General features: G+C 33.8%; 1 protein-coding gene across 1 annotated transcript in view; it reads right to left on the bottom strand.

Moving 5' to 3' along the window:
- SLC17A6 (solute carrier family 17 member 6) overlaps positions 1-19,782 on the bottom strand; it is a 52,808-nt gene that overhangs the window by 7,931 nt on the left and 25,095 nt on the right. The window contains exons 4-8 of the mRNA XM_074276221.1: positions 14,551-14,665; positions 12,171-12,258; positions 11,997-12,083; positions 7,055-7,197; positions 3,742-3,891 (exon numbers count right to left, since the gene is read on the bottom strand). Of these exons, the coding sequence (XP_074132322.1) occupies positions 3,742-3,891; positions 7,055-7,197; positions 11,997-12,083; positions 12,171-12,258; positions 14,551-14,665 (583 nt within the window). The remainder of the gene's footprint in view (positions 1-3,741; positions 3,892-7,054; positions 7,198-11,996; positions 12,084-12,170; positions 12,259-14,550; positions 14,666-19,782) is intronic.

The following is a 19,782-nucleotide window of genomic DNA, read 5'->3' as shown; positions in this document are numbered from 1 at the left end:
AAACTAAGACAGACGGAGGTTATGTAATTTGTCTGGTGGTTACTCAGTTAGTGACTGTCTAAGGCCACATTTAAACTCAGGTTTTCCTAGTTCCAAGCCCAGAACTTTATCCACAGTACCACCTAGATAGGTCCAAAGTTAAATTCAAACTCAGGGCTAATAACTGACAGTTCTAAAACTCTATCCACTATACTACATTTACATATACATACAGATTTAAAAAAAGGAATATATTAAACTAAATGATATAGGTAATGTTACAGATAAACAATGGGAATGGAATCAAGAAGACCTGCATTCAAATTATGCCTCCAAAGGTGTGTTTTATGATCTGGGGAAGTCACTTTACATTTATTTCCCTCAGTTTTATTAACTGAAAAACAGGAGTTATAATAGCACCTATATCACACAATTCACATTGTAAAGCTCAAATGATATAATATTTGTAAAAAAACAAACAACAAAAAAAAGAGCTTTGCAAAGTGCCTGGCACATAGTAGATTCAACATGTATTTATTCCCTTCTCCTATCACCTATCACTATGACTCTGGGCAAGTTACTAAACTTGTCTGAACATCAATTTCTTTCTTTATTAATAAAAATGTTGGAATCAAGGACCTTTATGGTACCCTCCAAATCCAAATCTATGATCCTGGAACTTTTAAAGTCTTTTTTTAGGTCTAAAATGCTGATTTAACTTGGGAATATGTCCAGACTTCTAAATAGCTACTCTAGGGTCTATTTATTGGCCTTTGTTTTATCTCAGAAACAGATATGTCAAACCATTGTATATCTTCATCCATTCACATTTGGTTATATAATATCTTCTTAATTTTTTTAATTAATTTTTTTCCCTGAGGCAATTGAGGTTAAGTGACTTGCCCAGGGTCACACAACCAGGAAGTGTTAAGTGTCTGAGATTAGATTTGAACTCAGGTCCTTCTGACTTCAGGGCTGGTGCTCTATCCACTGTGCTACCTAGCTGCCCCTACACAATATCTTTTAAGAATGAAGTTTGTTTGACCCAACAGTATATTGGAATGGCTTTCATTTTGCTTAATTGACTTTTTTCTCCACTAAATAAACCATTTCTTTTAGCATCATGTAGACTTAGCCTTTGGGTGCTTTAGATAGGGGTCTCTTGAATCTTAAGAACATTAAACTCCTGTTTTCTCATCGATTTCCCTTTCACCACTTCTGCTATTTCATGCCCAATTACTGGTATTCATTTGTCATAAAACCAATGCCCATTACCTTATTGCCATAGCAATGATATTATAGTTTATCACAGGTTTTACAATAACAATCTAAATTTATTTCCTATATTTAGCTCATCAGTTGTTAATACACCCATTACGGAGGATGAGAATTCATGACTCAGTCATTTCTACTACTTTGAGTCACATTTCTAATCCAATCAATCTATCCTGTGGCAGGATCTGGCAGGTTGCCCAGAAGCAAAGAATGTTAGCCAAGCATTGAAAGTCTTTCTCCACTAAAAGTTAGAAGGAAAGGAAATGGGTCCTCTTACTGATTGTGTATGGGTGGCTAGATCCTGTAACCTGACCTGTCACATCTATTTCTCTATTAACCTTTGTCCCTCATCTATGGATCAACAGACCTCAGATAGTGTCAAAATGATGTTTCTATGAGACATTCTTAGACCATTTTAGACCACATACAAAATTTTCTGTTAATCAGACTGCTGAAATTTGAGAGAATTTATATTATGTTAGGAAAACTAAGATAAAAATTAAGTCATTCAACTGATTGTATTATGTAATCACAAAGTCTGGTTTATTTCTTTATGCTAAATTGATGAACCAAAGATACAAAGCTCATTGTTTAATCCCAGAATCTTAAATTAAAATTGGAGAGTTAGATAATTCAGTTAGAGAGGACCTCAGAAGCTATGTACTCTAAGTCATACCTGAAAAAGAATATACCCACACCCCCACACACAATATACCAACAAGAGGTCATCCAATCTTTTCTTGAAGATTTCCCATGAGGAAGAATCTAATACTTCTTGAGATTGCCCAGCCCACTTTGGGATAGATGTACTTATTAGGAAATATTTCAGGCCATCATGCAGCTGGGCTCTTTGCAACTTTCATATCTTAGTTCTAATGCTACCCTCTAGAAATAAACAAAATTAGAGTCAATCCACTTCTCTATGACAACTCTTCAAATACTTGAAGGTAGCTATGTTCTCCCCTGAAGTCAACTCTTCCCTAGACTAAAGATTCCTAACTCCTTTACCTAATTTTTATCTACAATGAACTTGATAATGACACCTTTAGCCATTCTGGCTGCCTTCTCTGGACAGTCCAGGAATTGTCGATATCTTTCCTGAAATTTAATGGTCCAAACTGAAAACAATATTCCTGATGTGGGCTTACTAAAACAAAGGATCAATCAAAAAGAACATAGAGATATATCATTTGATTTATCATAAAGATTTAATCAAATAAAAAAGTAATATTGATTTTTCACATATTTTTTTTCTTGCTCAGGCCCTTTTAATTATATAGATTTCTATTTCCAGGAATGCATTAGCATTCCCATGTTTTCCCTTTTACCCAGATGGATAACTCCATCTCTATTCATAAGCTCTGTGTCAAACTCATCCTGGCTTATGAAAGTGGAGGGATTGGTTTTGAGCTGTCACAGCCCACAGTGCTCTCTAGAGTATTTGATACACTACAAAGAAAAGATGAGTACAATGGGATATAGCTCTCTTCCTTGGAAAGGAAAAAAATAGTTTCCTTAGAAACAGGAATTACCAAAGGGCTCGAAAAATAGCTGCTCCCTACCAAATTTTCTTTAGTCCATCACTTAAAAGAATTCTTTCATGTAGAGGTTTAGTACATATATTTGAAAGCTGTTATGTATGTAAGTAAGGACATAAAGAACAGGATGGGAACAAATGAAATAAAAATTATAAGGCCCTTAGTACAATATCTGGCACAAAGCAAGTGCTATATAAATGTTAGCTATTATGATCATCAAAAATGCTTTGTATAAATATATATATCAAAGTACATGCATACAACCGAACCTAGTGTTTCATAAAATTTCATTTAAAAATTTTGTGTTTCTATATAGCATGTATTTATTGAGGAAGCAAGTGGTTCAAAATTACTGAATCATTAGTTTAAAGAACTTCCAATTTGGAAATACCCCCTACCACAACAGATTGTCAACTCGCTTGTAGTTTATTGTCTCACAGAGTTTCTTGGGGGCACTGAGAGTTTAAAGTGACTTGATTATGGCCACATGGATAGTATGTGTCTGAGTCAGGACTTCAACCCATATCATCCTTACTCTAAGATGAGACCTTTATTTACCATGCTGTGCTACATACATGAATGTCCTAGGTTATTGTGAAAAGATATCCCATCCTGTTGTGTCCTATTCCACCTTATAGTATCCTACCTTATTTAATCTACTCTATATTACAGGGTATTTCAAGTACCTTGGAACCTATATACTGAACAGAGTTTGGGTAGATGGTCTAGATAGAAAAGAAAATAAGCAGATTTCTTGTTATTTTTTGAGATTATCCAGAAAAGGACATGAGTGATCAACATTTTCAAGTTCATGCCATCTATAGAAACCTTCTCAAAGTTTATATATAACTATTATGACAAAAACCTGGAACTTGCTTTTCATCTAAATAAAAATTAAAAACCAACCTCACCAAAATTGTATAAATAAAGAGAAGACCTCTTTACATACCTTGCTGATCTCAAATCCAAAGACCTCCTCGAAGTAAGCTGGTTGGCTGATAAGCAACAGGTAAAAGGTCCAGCTTCTGCAGAAGTTTGCAACAATAATTGCATAGACTGGCATAGATGTAAAAAATTTTCTCCATGGAGTCTTGAATTTCTGAAATCCCCCCAAAAGGAAAACTATTATTATCATTTAAACAATGCTTAGTTTTTTTAATGTTCTTTAAGCAATCTTCAGAATTGTTACCCCCAATTTTTAGATAAGGAAAGTGAGGCATTAAAATAAATAATTTAACCCTATTCAGACAACAGTACCTGTCAGAGCCACATTTAAATTCTCCTTCTCTGGTTATAGGGTCATTTCATGGCACATGGCACTGTTACCACACTGTTTGACACATCTGAACAAAGATTTGCTGGTAAATATTTTACAACCATCTTTCTATGGAAAAATTCATGCACACTTTTAAGTTCAATTTTCATTATTAATACCTTCCTAAGTCTATTCAATAGGTAAAACCATAAATCAAGATGTGATTTTTAACATTTGCCAATTTTCAGGGTGTAAATGATGAAAATTTAGCAATCAGCTTTCAAGAGCTAGTTTGAGCTGTCTCCAACACACTTCTGTTGATTATTGACCAGACTTTGGATAAGCCTTTCTGGAAATGACTCTGCTGTTTTGCATCTTCTCTAGCCCCATAGAGCATCATCTTGGGAGATAATAACTAAGACTCCCAACTGTTTCAAAGGTTCTAAAAGAGAGTCACAGAGACTTGGAGACAGGAGAAAACTGGGTTTAAATACTGCTTCTGAAGATGTCCTAACTGTAACACAGAACAATTCCCTTCACCTATCTCAGCCTCGTTTTCCTTATCTCTAATATAAAAATAGTCATATTTATAATCTCAATCTATTGAATGAGCTATTAGAAAATATGCTTTATATTATAAAGCTATATATACATAATATGATACAGCCCAGACCCAACTTCAAATTGTCCTTCAGATCAAAACCTTATGTAGTTTTACTTGGAAACCAGTTCAGCTTTTGGCAATAATTCAATTAAAATCAACATTAAAATGCCTACTGTGTATCAAATACTATTTAGGGATAAGATTAAAAATAACAACCAAAAAATGAGATATCTCACATCAAAGGTTTAAATTTTTCTAAGTAACTCAAAATGCATACATAATAATTACAAAATAATTTCAGAGTGTCACTAACTGTTGGGAATCAGGAAAAGCTTCTTGTTGCTGAAATTGTTTCAGCTGAGCCTTAAAGGAAGGAAGCTGGGGACCGCAATAAGGGAGGTGGGGAAGAAGACTACCCAAAAGGCATGAAAGTCAAAGATAGAATCTTGTATACCGAGAATAGCCTAGAGTTCGGGTTGGCAAGCATGTAAAATGCATGAAGGAGAATAATATGAAAGTAGTCTGGAAAGGTAGATTAGAAAAGTATTGCGAATGGTTTTAAATTCCTGAAAAAAAGTTGTGATTTGTTATAGAGGCAATAGCGGGCAAGGATGCTTCCTGAGAAGGGAAGTGACATGGTCATATCTATCACACCGGAATCAAAGATTTTCCTTTTATAGTAATTAATGCACCTTTTCATCACTTTAATATTTTTATTTGAGTTTAGAACTTTTATAAGGAATGTCACCAAATATATTATCAGAAAAGAAGGCAAACTAATTAGGAGGCAAGAATTAAGGAAAATTAGTGGATAGTTGATATGATATGTTGTCAAGACATTGGCATCTTGGGGGTGTCCAAAGACTTCAAAGAGGGTTCCAAGTTTTGTTACACAGTATACTTTGGATTGAATCATCCATACAACTAGAGAAGACTATGTGACATGCATGATTATGATCCTGTAAGCTCTTTAAATGCTTTCTAATACATTAAAATTGGATTGGAATACTGGGATGTTAAGACTAAAGGAGCACTTAAAGATTATTTACTCCAATTTTTAATAAAATAAAATTAAATTATGTTCAGGGTGCTATTAAGGACTAATGTCAATTACTAGATTCTAATGCTTCAGAAAGTAATCCTCAATATGTAGCATATAAAAGCATAAATAATGATTATATAACTATATTTTAATTAGCAAAGATTGATTATCTTTCCTTTCCACACTCCCATATCCAAAAAAAAGAAAAACAAAACACTTGTAACAAATATAGCAAAACAATTTCTCACATTGGTCAGAAATATATAGTTCATTTTGCATCTCAAAACCATCACCTGTTCATCAAGGTGTGAATAGACTGTTGTATCACTGGTACTCTATAAGTGTTTGTAGTCTACAATCATCAAATTTATATTGTAATATTTGGTAATTTAAATGGTTCAAACAAGGAGTTTGTCACTTGCTAAAATTAGTAAGTGCATTTTAAAACAAAATGCAAGTAACAGATTTTATAGTTTCATAAACAGTCATTTATTCATTGAGAATATTTATTGTTTGAAAATTTTAAATCAGGGATTTTCTGTTTTGAAATTAACCAGTGTGGTTAAGTTCAGTCAGATAATTGGTTTAGGAGGAGTGTCTAGACAAATCCCTCACTTGAACCTTCTCTAGAACTAGATTGCACTTTGATTCTCTGTCAAGGCATACATATTTCACTAAAATAGCATAAGGAACTCTTGAAGAGTTCCCAGAAGCTGCTTCAAAGATGACTATCAATTGAGAGTCAAGAATTAAAGTTCTTGTTGGGAGAAACCTACCCATTTATGTGTTTTAAGAGTAAAGGAAGGAGAAAATTCTAGGAAAAAATCCCAAAAGAGAATGGAGTAATTTTTTTTAATGATTGCAGAGGGAGTAGCTCCTCTGAGCAAGAGATCATTGTCCACCTGGCTTTCGGTCTTTAATCATCTTCATTTCTACTTATTAGGGCCATCAATTAGGCTTTCTCTATGACTTCTGATGCAGGCTCTTATCCCTTAATAAGAAGGCACAGTGCATATGTAATTCCATGAGACATACTCAGTCTATCAATTGGTGGCTCTCCTAACCACTCTTGATGCACCAATTATTGAAACTATGAAACGATGTAGTTTTGAACCATTTTCTATCTATAATCATATGACTAAAGTTTTATAGAGAATTATTAACCAAAGGGAAATTGAGTAAAAGAAACCCCAAAGTGAGAAGTTAAAAGCAAACCAGTTTTGATTCCAATGAATCAAGGGGAATTGGACTTTTTACAATAGTATTGAAAATTCAGAAAATTCATTTTCTTAAATATGGACTGAAAAAGAATATGGGAAAGAAAATAATAGCAGGCATATACACTATAATAAAGTCCTTACTTCCATTGCCCCTAAAAGATTGGCACTCTCTCCAATGCTTTCTTCTATGTACCTTCGTTCTTCATCTGTAATGGTCGGGTGCTTAGCAGGGCTCTCATAAGACACCAAAAGCCAAAACATATACCAGACCATTCCAAAGCTCCCTATTAAGAAGAAAAAGGCAGAAAATTGTACAATGAAGAAGAAATCTTTTAAAATATGGGCCCACATACAGAAGTTTCCACTCGTTTCGTATTATTGGCAATTAGTTCTTGTTTCATTAGCAATGTAAAGGACCTATGGATCCAAAAGGCTGGTTGTTTTAGCCAAGAATCCATTTTACTCTATGGCTCTGGCTCCTATCAGCATAGCAATCAGAGCATACCTCAGTGGAGGTGGGAATGGCACTGCAATTGCTCTCACCAATATATACATTCCACTGGGTAAGACAGTAGAGCTTGTATTAATAGACGTCAGTCACTCTGAGCATTCACGAATTGGTTTAAGCAGCACATAGAGTTGCAGATATTAATGGTATGCAGAGCGAATTACTGGCCATTGCACCTGGGAATTTAAGAAAGCATTACAGGTAGGCCCAATCCATCTTTACAAACCAAGACAATTCATTGGAAAGTGATAAATGGAAATAACCTGGTTGCTTTGCATTAGCTAAATGATTAACACTTTTCTTATCTGAATAAAATCTTTTAATAAATCAAAAATTCTAAACTGAATTCAATCAAAGCAAATTATTATATGGACATGACCTGTGTTATTTCTATATGACTTGCCTACTGGTAGAGCAAAAAAAAAAAAAAAAAAAAAAATTACAGAAATGAAAAGTAAAAAAAAATTAACATTCAGAGAAAGAGACAGAGAGAGACAAAGACAGAGACAGAGAGAGAGAGAGATACAAAGAGAGAGAGAGAGAGAGAGAGAGAGAGAGAGAGAGAGAGAGAGAGAGAGAGAGAGAGAGAGAGAGAGAAGAAGGGGAGTGTGTGTGTGTGTGTGTGTGTGTGTGTGTGTGTGTGTATGTGTGTGTGTGTGTGTTTTGGAGGAAAGAGTTCTTTTAATTTCTATTTATCTAAAATTTAGAAATATCACTTTCATAGGCTGTTTTTGGTGATGGTTGGTGGCTGGGGGATTTTGGATTTGTGATTTCATTGATGTATGTGGAACCACCTTCCACACATACTCTCAGCAAATGATAGATAGTCTCAGAGAATTGCTGAAGAGAGAGGTTAAGTGACTTGCCCAAGATTACTTATCCAAGATGTGTCAGAGAAGGCACCTCTATTAAAATAAAACTCAGCATCTTCTCTTGTTCAAGGTGCTTGGACCACAAAAGAAGTGAGACATGGGAATCAAGCAAAATTTATATTTCATGTAAATAACCCTTATATTCTTTTTAATATATGATATTGTGACTTAGTGTATTGCCAAATCATTCCATAAATGAATGTAAACTCCTTCCCTATGAATTTCGAGTCTTTTCTTTTAGCAATCTCACCATTAAAAATATTCCTGCTTTGCATTCTTTGTATTTTTGTATTTGTATACTTTGTATTCTTAATAATAATAGAAGGAATATCAACTGATTTATTTGAGTTTTTCAGTTGGTAGATATTTCAATTTCTCCCTCATGCTATTCTCTTGGCAGCTTATTTCAATAAGGAACAAGGTGAATGTCTCCAATCTTCTCCCTCCCCAGCCCATTCTAAATCTCCTTTGATTCTCCTTAATATTCTGGCTAGTTCACATTCTTGTTCTGTTCCAAACAATTGTGGAAAATTACTTACTCTCCTTCTCTCTTTGTCTCACAGGGAAGGGGGTTATATGTTCAAATATCCATTTCAAACAGCTTGAAATTTGCATTTCCTATCTTAGATGTACATATTTCAGTTCCTGATTTCTATCCAGGTAAATTTGTTAAATATAACATTTAAAAAAAAAATTTAAACTCTAACGTTTGTCCAGTGTCTACAGCATCAGTAGTGATCACTGTATGTAGCATGACTTTAATTTAAGGTATATAGAAAGAAGTTCATGTTTTAGGTACCTTATAGCCAAAGACCTTCACCAACTATCACCATCCTACCTTACCACAAAATCCACATATCCACATTTTCTACACTTCAGGCCAACTGGGCTACTGTCTGTTCTCTGATCAGACCTTGTACTTTTCCACACCATTGCCTTTGAGAAATAGTATGATATGGTGGGAAGAGATTTCAAATCCATGGGATTTGATACTTAACCTCTCTGGACCTCAGTATCCTTATCTATAAAATGAAAAGATTAGACTTGATTATCTCCAAGGTCTTCCAATTCTAAATCTTTGAGCCAATGAGTCTTTTCTCATATTTTTCCTTACACCTACAAAGATCTTCTGCTTTTGTTATGCCCAACAAATTCCTTCCCAACCTTTAAAATTGCCCTGATCCCTTTTCCCATTGGACCACACCAATCATTGGTTTTGAACCTCTATAATATATTTATCGCTTATCATGTATCATAATTATTGATTTTATTTTCTATTGGCCCAAAAGCTCACTGAAGACAAGGACTATATTTCCCCTAAACTTTGTCTGCTCTAGTGCCTAGTGCAGTCTTCTGGTCTTTATAATAAATATCCTAATTGAATTCATTTATTCCACTTTCTCTCTAACTAAATGAGCAGTTGAGCTATTGATCTAATGAGATCATGAATCTTCTTACTCCCTAAATAATACAAAGTCACAACTTAATAGATATCCTATAAATTATTCACAATCTCCACCATCCCCTGATATTTTCTTGATAAAACAGTAATAAAATAGGACAAATTGTATGAGCTGTTGGGACCTGATTCTCTGTCACCTTTCATTCATCTTTCAGATTCTCACCTTCATTTATTAAGGGAGAAAGGCAAAGTTCAATTGGTGGCAGTTGAAAACTAATTCTCTAGCAATTTCTTCTTTCCTTTATCAATTTATCTAGTTATTTTTAAAATGTCACTTAGAAAGGAAGACTATAGTTTGGTTTTAAAGAAACAAGGCTTGTAACTAGAGAAAAATGGTCTATAATTGAATGAAGAATGGGGTGTTGACATTTCAGAACCAGAATTTAGATCCACACACTTACCATTTGTATGACCTTGGGCAAATCACATAATCTCCAAGGACCTCAGTTTCCCTATCTGTAAAATTTAGGTATTAGACTAGATGATCTTCAAAGACCCTTTCATGTCTACATCTATGATCATGATTCCCTTTCAAGTCTAGGGAAAAAAGACCAGTCTGAGTTTACTAGCTTAAGATAATGATACAGGAGTTCTACATGGTTTTCCAGTATATTAGGAGACTGGGAGTCCTTCATCCACAAGTCAAAGGACATGAAAAGAATGTGGATGATGAGGGAGAAGAAAGGTAAAGAAGTAAGTCTTTGCAAGCTGTCCCCTTCATCACATTTCAACCTCTGGCAATTAGTTAATAGACTGATTATGTTTCTCCTTGCAAAGGATGAAGAAAGAAAAAAATATTTCATTGATTTTTTTGTAATAGACAAAGAATACCAACAAATTAAAAAAAAATATATATATATATATACATATATATATGTATATATATATATATACACATATATATATATATGTATATATATATATATATATATATATATATATATATATACATATATATATATATGTATGTATATAGTGGGGCAGTGAGGTAGTGCAGTAGCTAGAGCACCAGCCCTGAAGTCAGGAGGACCTGAGTTCAAATTTGACCTGAGAGACTTAACATTTCCTAACTGGGCAAGTCACTTAACCCCAATTGCCTCAGCAAAAATAATAATAATAATATACTGGTTTTTAAAAATCCACCCTTTCACTATCTCTAGCAAAAAGCAGCATAGTATAGTAAATAGAGAGGAGGTCTGAGTCAGGAAAACCCTGATTCAAATCCCATCTTCATCTGACACATACTGGCTGGGGCCATTGATCCAGTTATTTAACCCTTAAGTGCCCTAGGCAACTTTCTAAGCCTATAAATCCTAGAATATGCAATGATGTCCATTGTAAGGGGAGTTTCCTATGAAGAGCACTCTATGCCAATGAAATAAAACATCTTATCTTTTATAAGTACACATACACCCAAAGAAAAAAAGAACATTTTGCTTAGAGAAGCCTATGTTGGCAACTTAATAGTTATTTCTAAGAAAAAATGAATAGTATGAAAAGAATTATGAGTGGGAAACATTTTTATCTCAAAATATTAAGGTGAGAGAGACATGACAGAAATAAATACAACATGACTCAAATCCTTCACAGTATCTGTGATTTCAACCATATGGACTACTACTCTTCACCCACAGATTGTAAGCCTTCCATGCCTTAGTAGAATATTTTTATGACTTACTATGGCATATATATTTATTACTTGGTGGTTAACCAAGTCCATTTAGCTAATCTGGTCCTTAGCTGACAAGCCCAATGGATTCTGGGATGACATAGCATTTCCAGTTTAGTGATAACTGACAGTGTTTAGATTCCAAAAGTAAAAAAATACAAAGGAAAGATTGACAGAGGATGGAAACATATCAAGTTAAGATCTGGGTAGAGGGGACTCACAACCTCTCTAGGTCTCACTTGCCTCATTTATAAAAATGAGTCCTAGATATTCTCTAAGGATCCTTCCAACAATATTTCCTAGCTTTTGAGAATCCAGTTTTAAACCTATTAGATTTAGCTTTTAAAAATCCAGGTCACCAGTTCCAAGATGGCATCAGAGGTGGACTTTAGTAAAGGAAATGCTAATTCATGCCAAAATTCACCATAACCAAATATTATCTTTCATTTAAAAACACTTTATTATTTTCTTTTCACCTTGGACTTATCGTAATTAATAGTGACTAATAATAACTATCTTTTGACATCTGAAAGAGCAGAACAGGCCTGCTTGAATGAGAAAGATTAACATACCATAGACATAAAACACAGAAGACCATCCAGTATATTGCACGAGAATCCCGGCTAAAGGCATTGCAATCACAGCTCCTGCATAGGAACCTACGACAAATGGAAAAGTAGACAGGAAATGAACAGACATTGTTGACTTGAGTTTGTATTCCATGAGAAGAAGAGCAAGTTACTTACCACAAAATGAAGTGGTTGCTAGTCTGCTCCTTTCTAGAGGAGGGGCCCATTTACTCCATATACCATGGCAGGCAGGATAGGTGACTCCCTGTTGTCGGAAATGGGGGAAAGGAGTCACAGAATACTGAGAAATCAAAAAGTGAGAACGCTTGCCTTTCTTGTGTTTTACCTAACTAGTCCAAGTTATTACAAAATGCAATTAAATGTCATTGTTTCTTAGTTTTCCCTGCCCTCTCAGACACTTTTGGTCTCAAGAGGGAGAAGGTCTATTTTAAGTAACAATTACATCCACCCTCCAAGGTTTACCCACTGCTTCAAAAAAAATTTAGCTCCAGTTTGGAAAAAGGAAGCTAAGACTTTTTTTCCAGATACACAGATCTGATCCTCTAGACATTTCTCTGAAAATTTTGAAAGATATGTGGTGATGTTAATTTCGCCATGCAAATTATTGATTACAATAACCAGGATCCATTGATGAGCTCTGTTTTTTATAGCTCATATTTATGGAACAATGTAATTACTAAGCTTTGTTGATTATTTCTGAAGCCTAATGACCTTAGCAAAACATTTAGCTTCCTCTATGATTTGTGGTTTTTTCTGCTAACTGTAGGGACAAGGCCTTTGTCAGTGATTTAAAACATTCTTTTTCCTCACAAATTGATATCAAATAAAAATAACACTGACTAAACTCAGAATTTCTGTTAAGTTTTAAACCTTAAAAGTCAGTTATTCCTTCCATTTCTAGACAGCAGGAAACTGTTTAGTGGAATAGCAGCTTAAATTGGCAGAACAAGAGCAGGAATACTACAAACTAAAACTTTCTGAGAGAAATTCATCGTTGACTCATAGTTTTTCCTATCAAATTCCTGGCTCAAAATATTTTATTGTCCCATTTTGACAGAGTTGTATATGTACAATGCCAAGAAAACTAATCAATTTTTAAAAAGTCAATTCTTGAAAGTCGCATACCAATGTTTTGGTATCATGAAGACGGAGCGACTGTAAAGGGATACATCTTTATATTCAGTGTTATCTGCCACCTTTCCCATCTTTCTCACTTGGCAAAGCCAATTACTAAGTCTTGTCAATTCCATCCTTTCTCTTTTTCTACCCATTGCCATAATCTCAATATGAGGCATCTCCTTCCTTAACCCTTCCCTGACATATTAAATAAGTAATTGATTTCCCTAGAGTCTAGAGAAGGTAGTATGATATAGTAGAAAGAATGCTCAATCTGGCATCAGAAAAATATGCATTCAAAACTCACTTCTGACTTAGCTATATGAAAATGAACATCATTTTATTTCCCTGAGTCTCACTTTCCTCATCTGTAAAATGGGAGTAAATAATATCTGTGATTTCATTAATGAGAAATCCTAGGGGATGAAGGAAAGAGAAGGAAGGAAGGAAAAAGGAAAGAGGAAAGAAAAAAGAAGTAAGGAAGGAAAAAAGAAGAAAGGAAAGATAAGGAAAGAAGAAAAGAAGGAGGGAGGAAAGAAAAGAAGGAAGAAAGAAAATGTATGGATGGATATATATATAAATATATATACACATACATATGTATTTGCATATGTACATATATATGCATGCATGTGTGTAATAAACCTCCCTGTTATACTGTCAGATATGTGAGACAGCTTTACAATAGCTATTTTACACAGACCGCTCAGGTGCAAGGACAGAAGGCTTGCTTATAGTCACATAGATGATAAGTGTCGGAAGTGATGAGAACTCAGGTACTCTTGTCTCTAAAGAATAGAACTTGGAGCAAAGAGTAGTGATTGCAAAGGAAAATATTTAACTTGATATGAAGAAGAAAAAGGAGGAAGAGGAGAGAGAGAAGGAGGAAGAGTGGAAAAGAAGGAGGGGAAAGGAAGAGGAGGAGGAGAAGGAGAAGGGACAGGAAGAAAGATAGGGGTAAGGGGAGGGAAAGGGGAAGGAAAAACCACTTTTAAACAATTAAATACATTTCAAAGTGGAAAGTCTGGCTCCAGTGGTAATAAATCCCTCTCATTTTCTTTGAGAAGAGATCAGATGGTTCCTTGTCAGGAAACTTACAGGAGGCATTCTTTTCTGGCAGACTGGACCAAATGGCACAAGAGGTCTTCCGTCTCTAAATTTCAGTGATTCATCAAAACTCTTATAACCATCCCATACCTGTGAGATTCTGAACTCCTTGAAGGCAGGGACCCTGACATCTAGTCTTTAGCTTTCCCCTGGGAGTATAGTGCTCAACACAAAATAAGGATGTTATTGGATGGAGTTATACTGCATTCCAACCAATAGGTTTGGCATTGTGTAGACCTAGCTTTATATCAAGTCTTCATTTATCAGTCAGAAATATTAATCTGTTAACTCCATTTGCTGTCCTACGGCATACCTCAACAAGCCCCTGTAAGATCCTAACAAATATAACACAGCCATAGTGCACTCTAGCTGCAGACGGGATTAGCATATTGAGGGTGGAGGTGAGAAGTATGGCAGCTCCAAAAACCCTGCGAAAAAGAAAGCAGAAAAGAAGGGAAAACATTACTCGAAGGATCTCACACTTTGTGCTCACAAATTTACATTTCTGGAGTAAATTAAAAATCTGTTAGAAATTAGCTTTGACACAGATAATAAAAATTAAAAATATTCTGTATTTTACTGACTATTATTCCATGGGTTCTTGATCCCATTGACTCTGCTATTCCCTTCAACAAAGCAGATTCCAACCTGTGTCTGCCCATCCTATGTGACTCTTCTGAATATCCTCTTGTAAATTTGCCACAGTAGGATCACTCAACCTAGTAGATCCCTTCCTCGGCTTCTCCTGAATCTCAAAGATACCAGTGGATCATGAAAGCTGAACATTTGTCATTCCTCATCCTCACTGTGAATGATCAGCAACTTCAAATAGAGGAATGGATTATATTTCTTTAAATAACAGTTTATTATTCATATACATTCATGAAAATGAGTACACTAACATTTAATTAATCTCATTTGACCAATGTATAGACATAAGTATGTTTATAAATATATGCATATATTCTATGTAAATTATATATACATATATAACTATACATACATGTATAATAATGCTATTCAGGCAGACTACAATACTATATGCTATAAAGGGTATTATATATATTAAAATATATATGATACATATATACACATATATTGTGCAGTATGTGTATGTGTGGATATACATATATACACATACACACATATTTGGGATGAGATGGACTCCTACTTTTAATGCTAAAAGAACTCCTACATGAAATCTCTTTTGAAAAGGTAACAAAAAAAGCCAAAGAAAGGAGACTCAAATCTCTGATTTGCTGGCTACATTGTAGGCATGTAACCTTAAGCAACATTTTGGAACATCATGTCCTGTTTTGGTATAAGATGATTATTTACACTTGTCCTACCTCATTAGATCATAGTGAGAAAAAGATAAAATTGTGAAATTAAAGACTTTTGGGACTGCAAACAACAATTTGATAGTATTATTATTTAAATACAAATGAGGTTCTTATTATACCATCATTACCATTGTATTTTTTTAATTCTCCATGCAAACATAGTTTAATACATAATTTTGGAAGATATTGACAGAAAAATGTAGTTAAAATTTTATTATATCTGCAAAAGAAAAAAAAAACAATCCTTGTTCTTTTAAAGCATGTTATAGTGATGCTCAAGCTGTATCAGAAAAAAACACATTATTTTAATTTAATAATTCAAATAAACCAATTTGTTCAAGATATTCAGGGATGTAAGATCTCTAATTGCGGGCTTTGTGCTTGATACAAGTTTGATCAGACCCAACATGGACCTCCCATTCAACCTTTAATCATGATAGATCATGTGGTAATAGCCCTAATTTGTATAGATGAGCATATTAACATGTAACTATTTAATGAATATTGGATTAAACATCATTGATCAGTTTCCAAAGTTTAAGGATTAGACCTAGGAATTGCTGAATAAAGAAAAAGACCTGCAATCTCTCTTTTCTCTCTCTCTGTCTCTCTGTTTATCTCTGATTCTCTGACACACACACACACACACTCTCTCTCTCTCTCTCTCTCTCTCTCTCTCTCTCTCTCTCTCTCTCTCTCTCTCTCTCTCTCTCTCTCTCTCATTCAGTTCCCTAATGTAATCATCTATTTTATAGCTTCTCTTCACTGAAGTAAATAACCACTTTACATGACAACATTATTCTTGGCCTGGATTCAGTCTATGCTTTATTCTCAGATTTCAAAACTGTACATTGGGTAATTGACCTCTAGTTCTAACTCCACCAGTGACCTTAAACTAGTCATAACCTTTTCAGGTTTCAGTATGTCAAATAAGGGCTTGGAAAGATTATTCCTAAAGTTGCCCCCAATGAGTTTAAATACCAAGTATAAAAAAACTAAACTAAATTCCAAATTATGAAAAGAACTGGCAAGTGTGGTTCATTAGTCAATATGAAGAAGCTCTGAAGAATTGAGATGAATGGGAAAAAAGTCAAAGGACTTGATAATGACATTGTTCTACCCTTCCAAAAAGAAAATAAGGGAGAATCATTAAAATTATTATTATTAATGAGCTGAAATTTGATTCTTAATATTTTTGATATTTATTATTAAAGATATAACATGAGTATTTACAAAGGAAGTTGTAATCACCAAGAAAAGGATATTCCTTATTTTAACTTGATCAGTTTATAATGTATTAGACTTGTAAATCTGATTTTAGAAACAAAAAATACCCAAAATTGTAGATTACTGAAAAGCCTCATATTTAAAAGTGAACGTGTATATGAATATTATTAATGTTTTCTTCCAGAAGAAAGTCAGAAAATGTTGGGCATGTAGAGCACTCAACAACATCACCCAAAAAATAAATTAAGGCTATCTTAAGAGTCAGAAAGTGACTACTTATTTATATGGAGTTTCAAAATTTGCATTAAAAACTATTAACTGGTTAGAACTAAGACTAAAATCAATATGAAATTAGACAAAAAGTTGAGACAAGAAGATACCACTAATACTTTCCACAACTTCAGCCTAATCTTTTCAAACAAGTTATCATTAATGACAAAAATGGGAAACAGAAAAAGCCAAAGTCACTGACATTGACTGTCAATATTTTCTTTAAAATGTTTAACAAAAACAAAGCTAACAATAAAAAAGGCAAAAGTACCCAGAAAACATGTGATTTTCTTTTCCAAAGGAAAGACATTTATGCAAAAGCAAATGCAAGGTTAGAATATAAAATCACTTATAAGTTTTTATCTCATAAAACATTGAAAACCAGCCTTCATAAATACTGATAACTCTCCATCTGGATGTAGATGGCTCTCTCCATCACAAGTCTATTGGAACTGACCTGAACCAACTCATTGTTGAAAAAAGCCACGTCCATCACAGTTGATCATTGCATATTCTTGTCATTAATGTGTACAATGTTCTTTTGGTTCTACTCAATTCATTTAGCATCAGTTCTTGTCAATAATGGATATCCAGTCAGTTTCCAGTTTCTGGCCAGTACAAAAAGGGCTCCCACAAACATTTTTGCACATGTGGGTCCCTTTCCCTCCTTTATGATGGGATGCCTTTGGGATATAGACCCAGTAGAAGATCAAAGGGTATGCACAGTTTGATAGTCCTTCGGACATAGTTCCAACTTGCTCTCCAGAATGGTTGAATCAGTTCACAACTCTACCAACAGTGATTTAGTGTCCCAGTTTTTCCACATCCCCACCAACATTTATCATTATCTTTTCCTGTCATTTTGGTCAGTCTGAGAGATATGAAGTGGTACCTCAGAATTGTCTTAATTTGCATTTCTCTAATCAATAGTGATTTAGAGCATTTTTTCATATGGCTAGAAATTACTTTAATTTTTCATCTAAAAATTATTTGTTCATATCTTTTGACTATGTGTCAATTCTTATACAATTTGAATCCATTTTCTCTATATTTTAGAAATGAGGCCTTTATCAGAACCCTTGTAAAAATTTTTCCAGTTTTCTTCTTCCCTTTTAATCTTGGCTTCCTTGAAACATTTCTAATGATGACTTAACTACACATAAGAATTGGCATAAAGAGCATTATTGTGAGAAAATATATCATAAAAAGGGAAGTGGGTCATTCCTTTGGTGCTATTGAGGAATAATAAACAGCTTAAGAGTTGCTCTGATTTCTGTGAAATTTAAAAATACTTTAAAGAAGATTTAACATTTGGGGAAATTATTATTAAAAAAGAAATAGGAGAAGATAGATTCATAAAGGATGAGAAAGTGTGGTTAAGTTGTGATTTGCACCAATGGATTAGATATTCACTTTAGCAAGATCATGGATCTCATGGAATATAAATATATACATATGTATACATATATATATATATATTAAACCATAGATGCTATACATTAAATTTATTGATGGCATGAAATTGAGAGGGATATCTGATATGTTGGATGACTTGACATAGTACAAAATGGGGCAAATATAATAAAATGAAACCTAATAAGAATATATGTGTATCTATGTGTGTAGATATGTGTATATTATAAGGTTTTCAATTGTGACATTATATGATTTTATTGTGTATATTGTACTTCAGTATTTACAAAACTCTTTCCTCATGATAACTCTGTGAAGTAGGTAGCTCAACTATTATGAGGAAAACATCTCAGGCAAATTAAGTAATTTGCCTAAGATTTCAATTACACAAGTACAAGATGGAGGATGTTTGGCTAGGGAAAAATGTGAGAAAAGAGCATCTTTGTGAACACAAACTTAATATGAATCAATAGTTTTATTTGGGGGCAAAAGAGGAATTTTTTTTCAAATTTGAGCAATTTTTGCTATTTGAGACTTTATTAAGATAAGCACAGTATTCAAAAAAAGGAGACATAATAATACCAATAACATTTAATTTGTTCAGCCCAGATCTAATATATTACACTAAGTTCTGGATACATCATCCAATAAGATCACTGACAAATTATTTCATGTCTACAAAAAAATGATCAAGAACTAGGGGAAAAATAGGAAAATCTGTTAAAGGAACTAAAAATGTTTAGAAAAGAGCTAAGAATTGTTTCACTTATCCCTAGAGGAATTAGAAGCTTTATGAGCTTGTTGGGTTTCCCATTTTTTAAAATCTTTAAACAGAAGCTGGATTACCACTTATCTGTAGAAGGCATTCCTATTCTGATAGGCATTGAAATAGCTGACCATTGAGGTTCTCTTCAAATGTGACATTATATGATTTTATTATATATATTGTACTTCAATATTTGCAAAACTTTTTCATTGTGAGAGTTCTGTGAAGTAGGCAGCTCAATTATTATTTATAGATGAGGAAACCATATCTCAAGCAAATAATCTGCCCAAGGTAAAACTCCATCATGTCTTCTGTCTCTAAGATAAGTGCTTTTTCTCCTACACCCCACTAGCATTCTATTTTCTGATTTTATTTCTTCTCTTTCTTTAAATTTTATTTTAAATTTATGAAATAAAACAAGCATTTTTATAACACACAATAAAAAGATGATTGTACCTGACACTGCAAATCTGCTATGCACAACTTGTTATTCCATTCAAATATACAACAAAATTATCATGTATTT

This window comes from Sminthopsis crassicaudata, chromosome 6 (genome assembly GCF_048593235.1).
Source record: "Sminthopsis crassicaudata isolate SCR6 chromosome 6, ASM4859323v1, whole genome shotgun sequence".
In the NCBI taxonomy this organism is placed as follows: Eukaryota; Metazoa; Chordata; class Mammalia; order Dasyuromorphia; family Dasyuridae; genus Sminthopsis; species Sminthopsis crassicaudata.
Note: the sequence above shows the minus strand (reverse complement) of the source record. Positions and strands in the feature narration are given on the sequence as shown.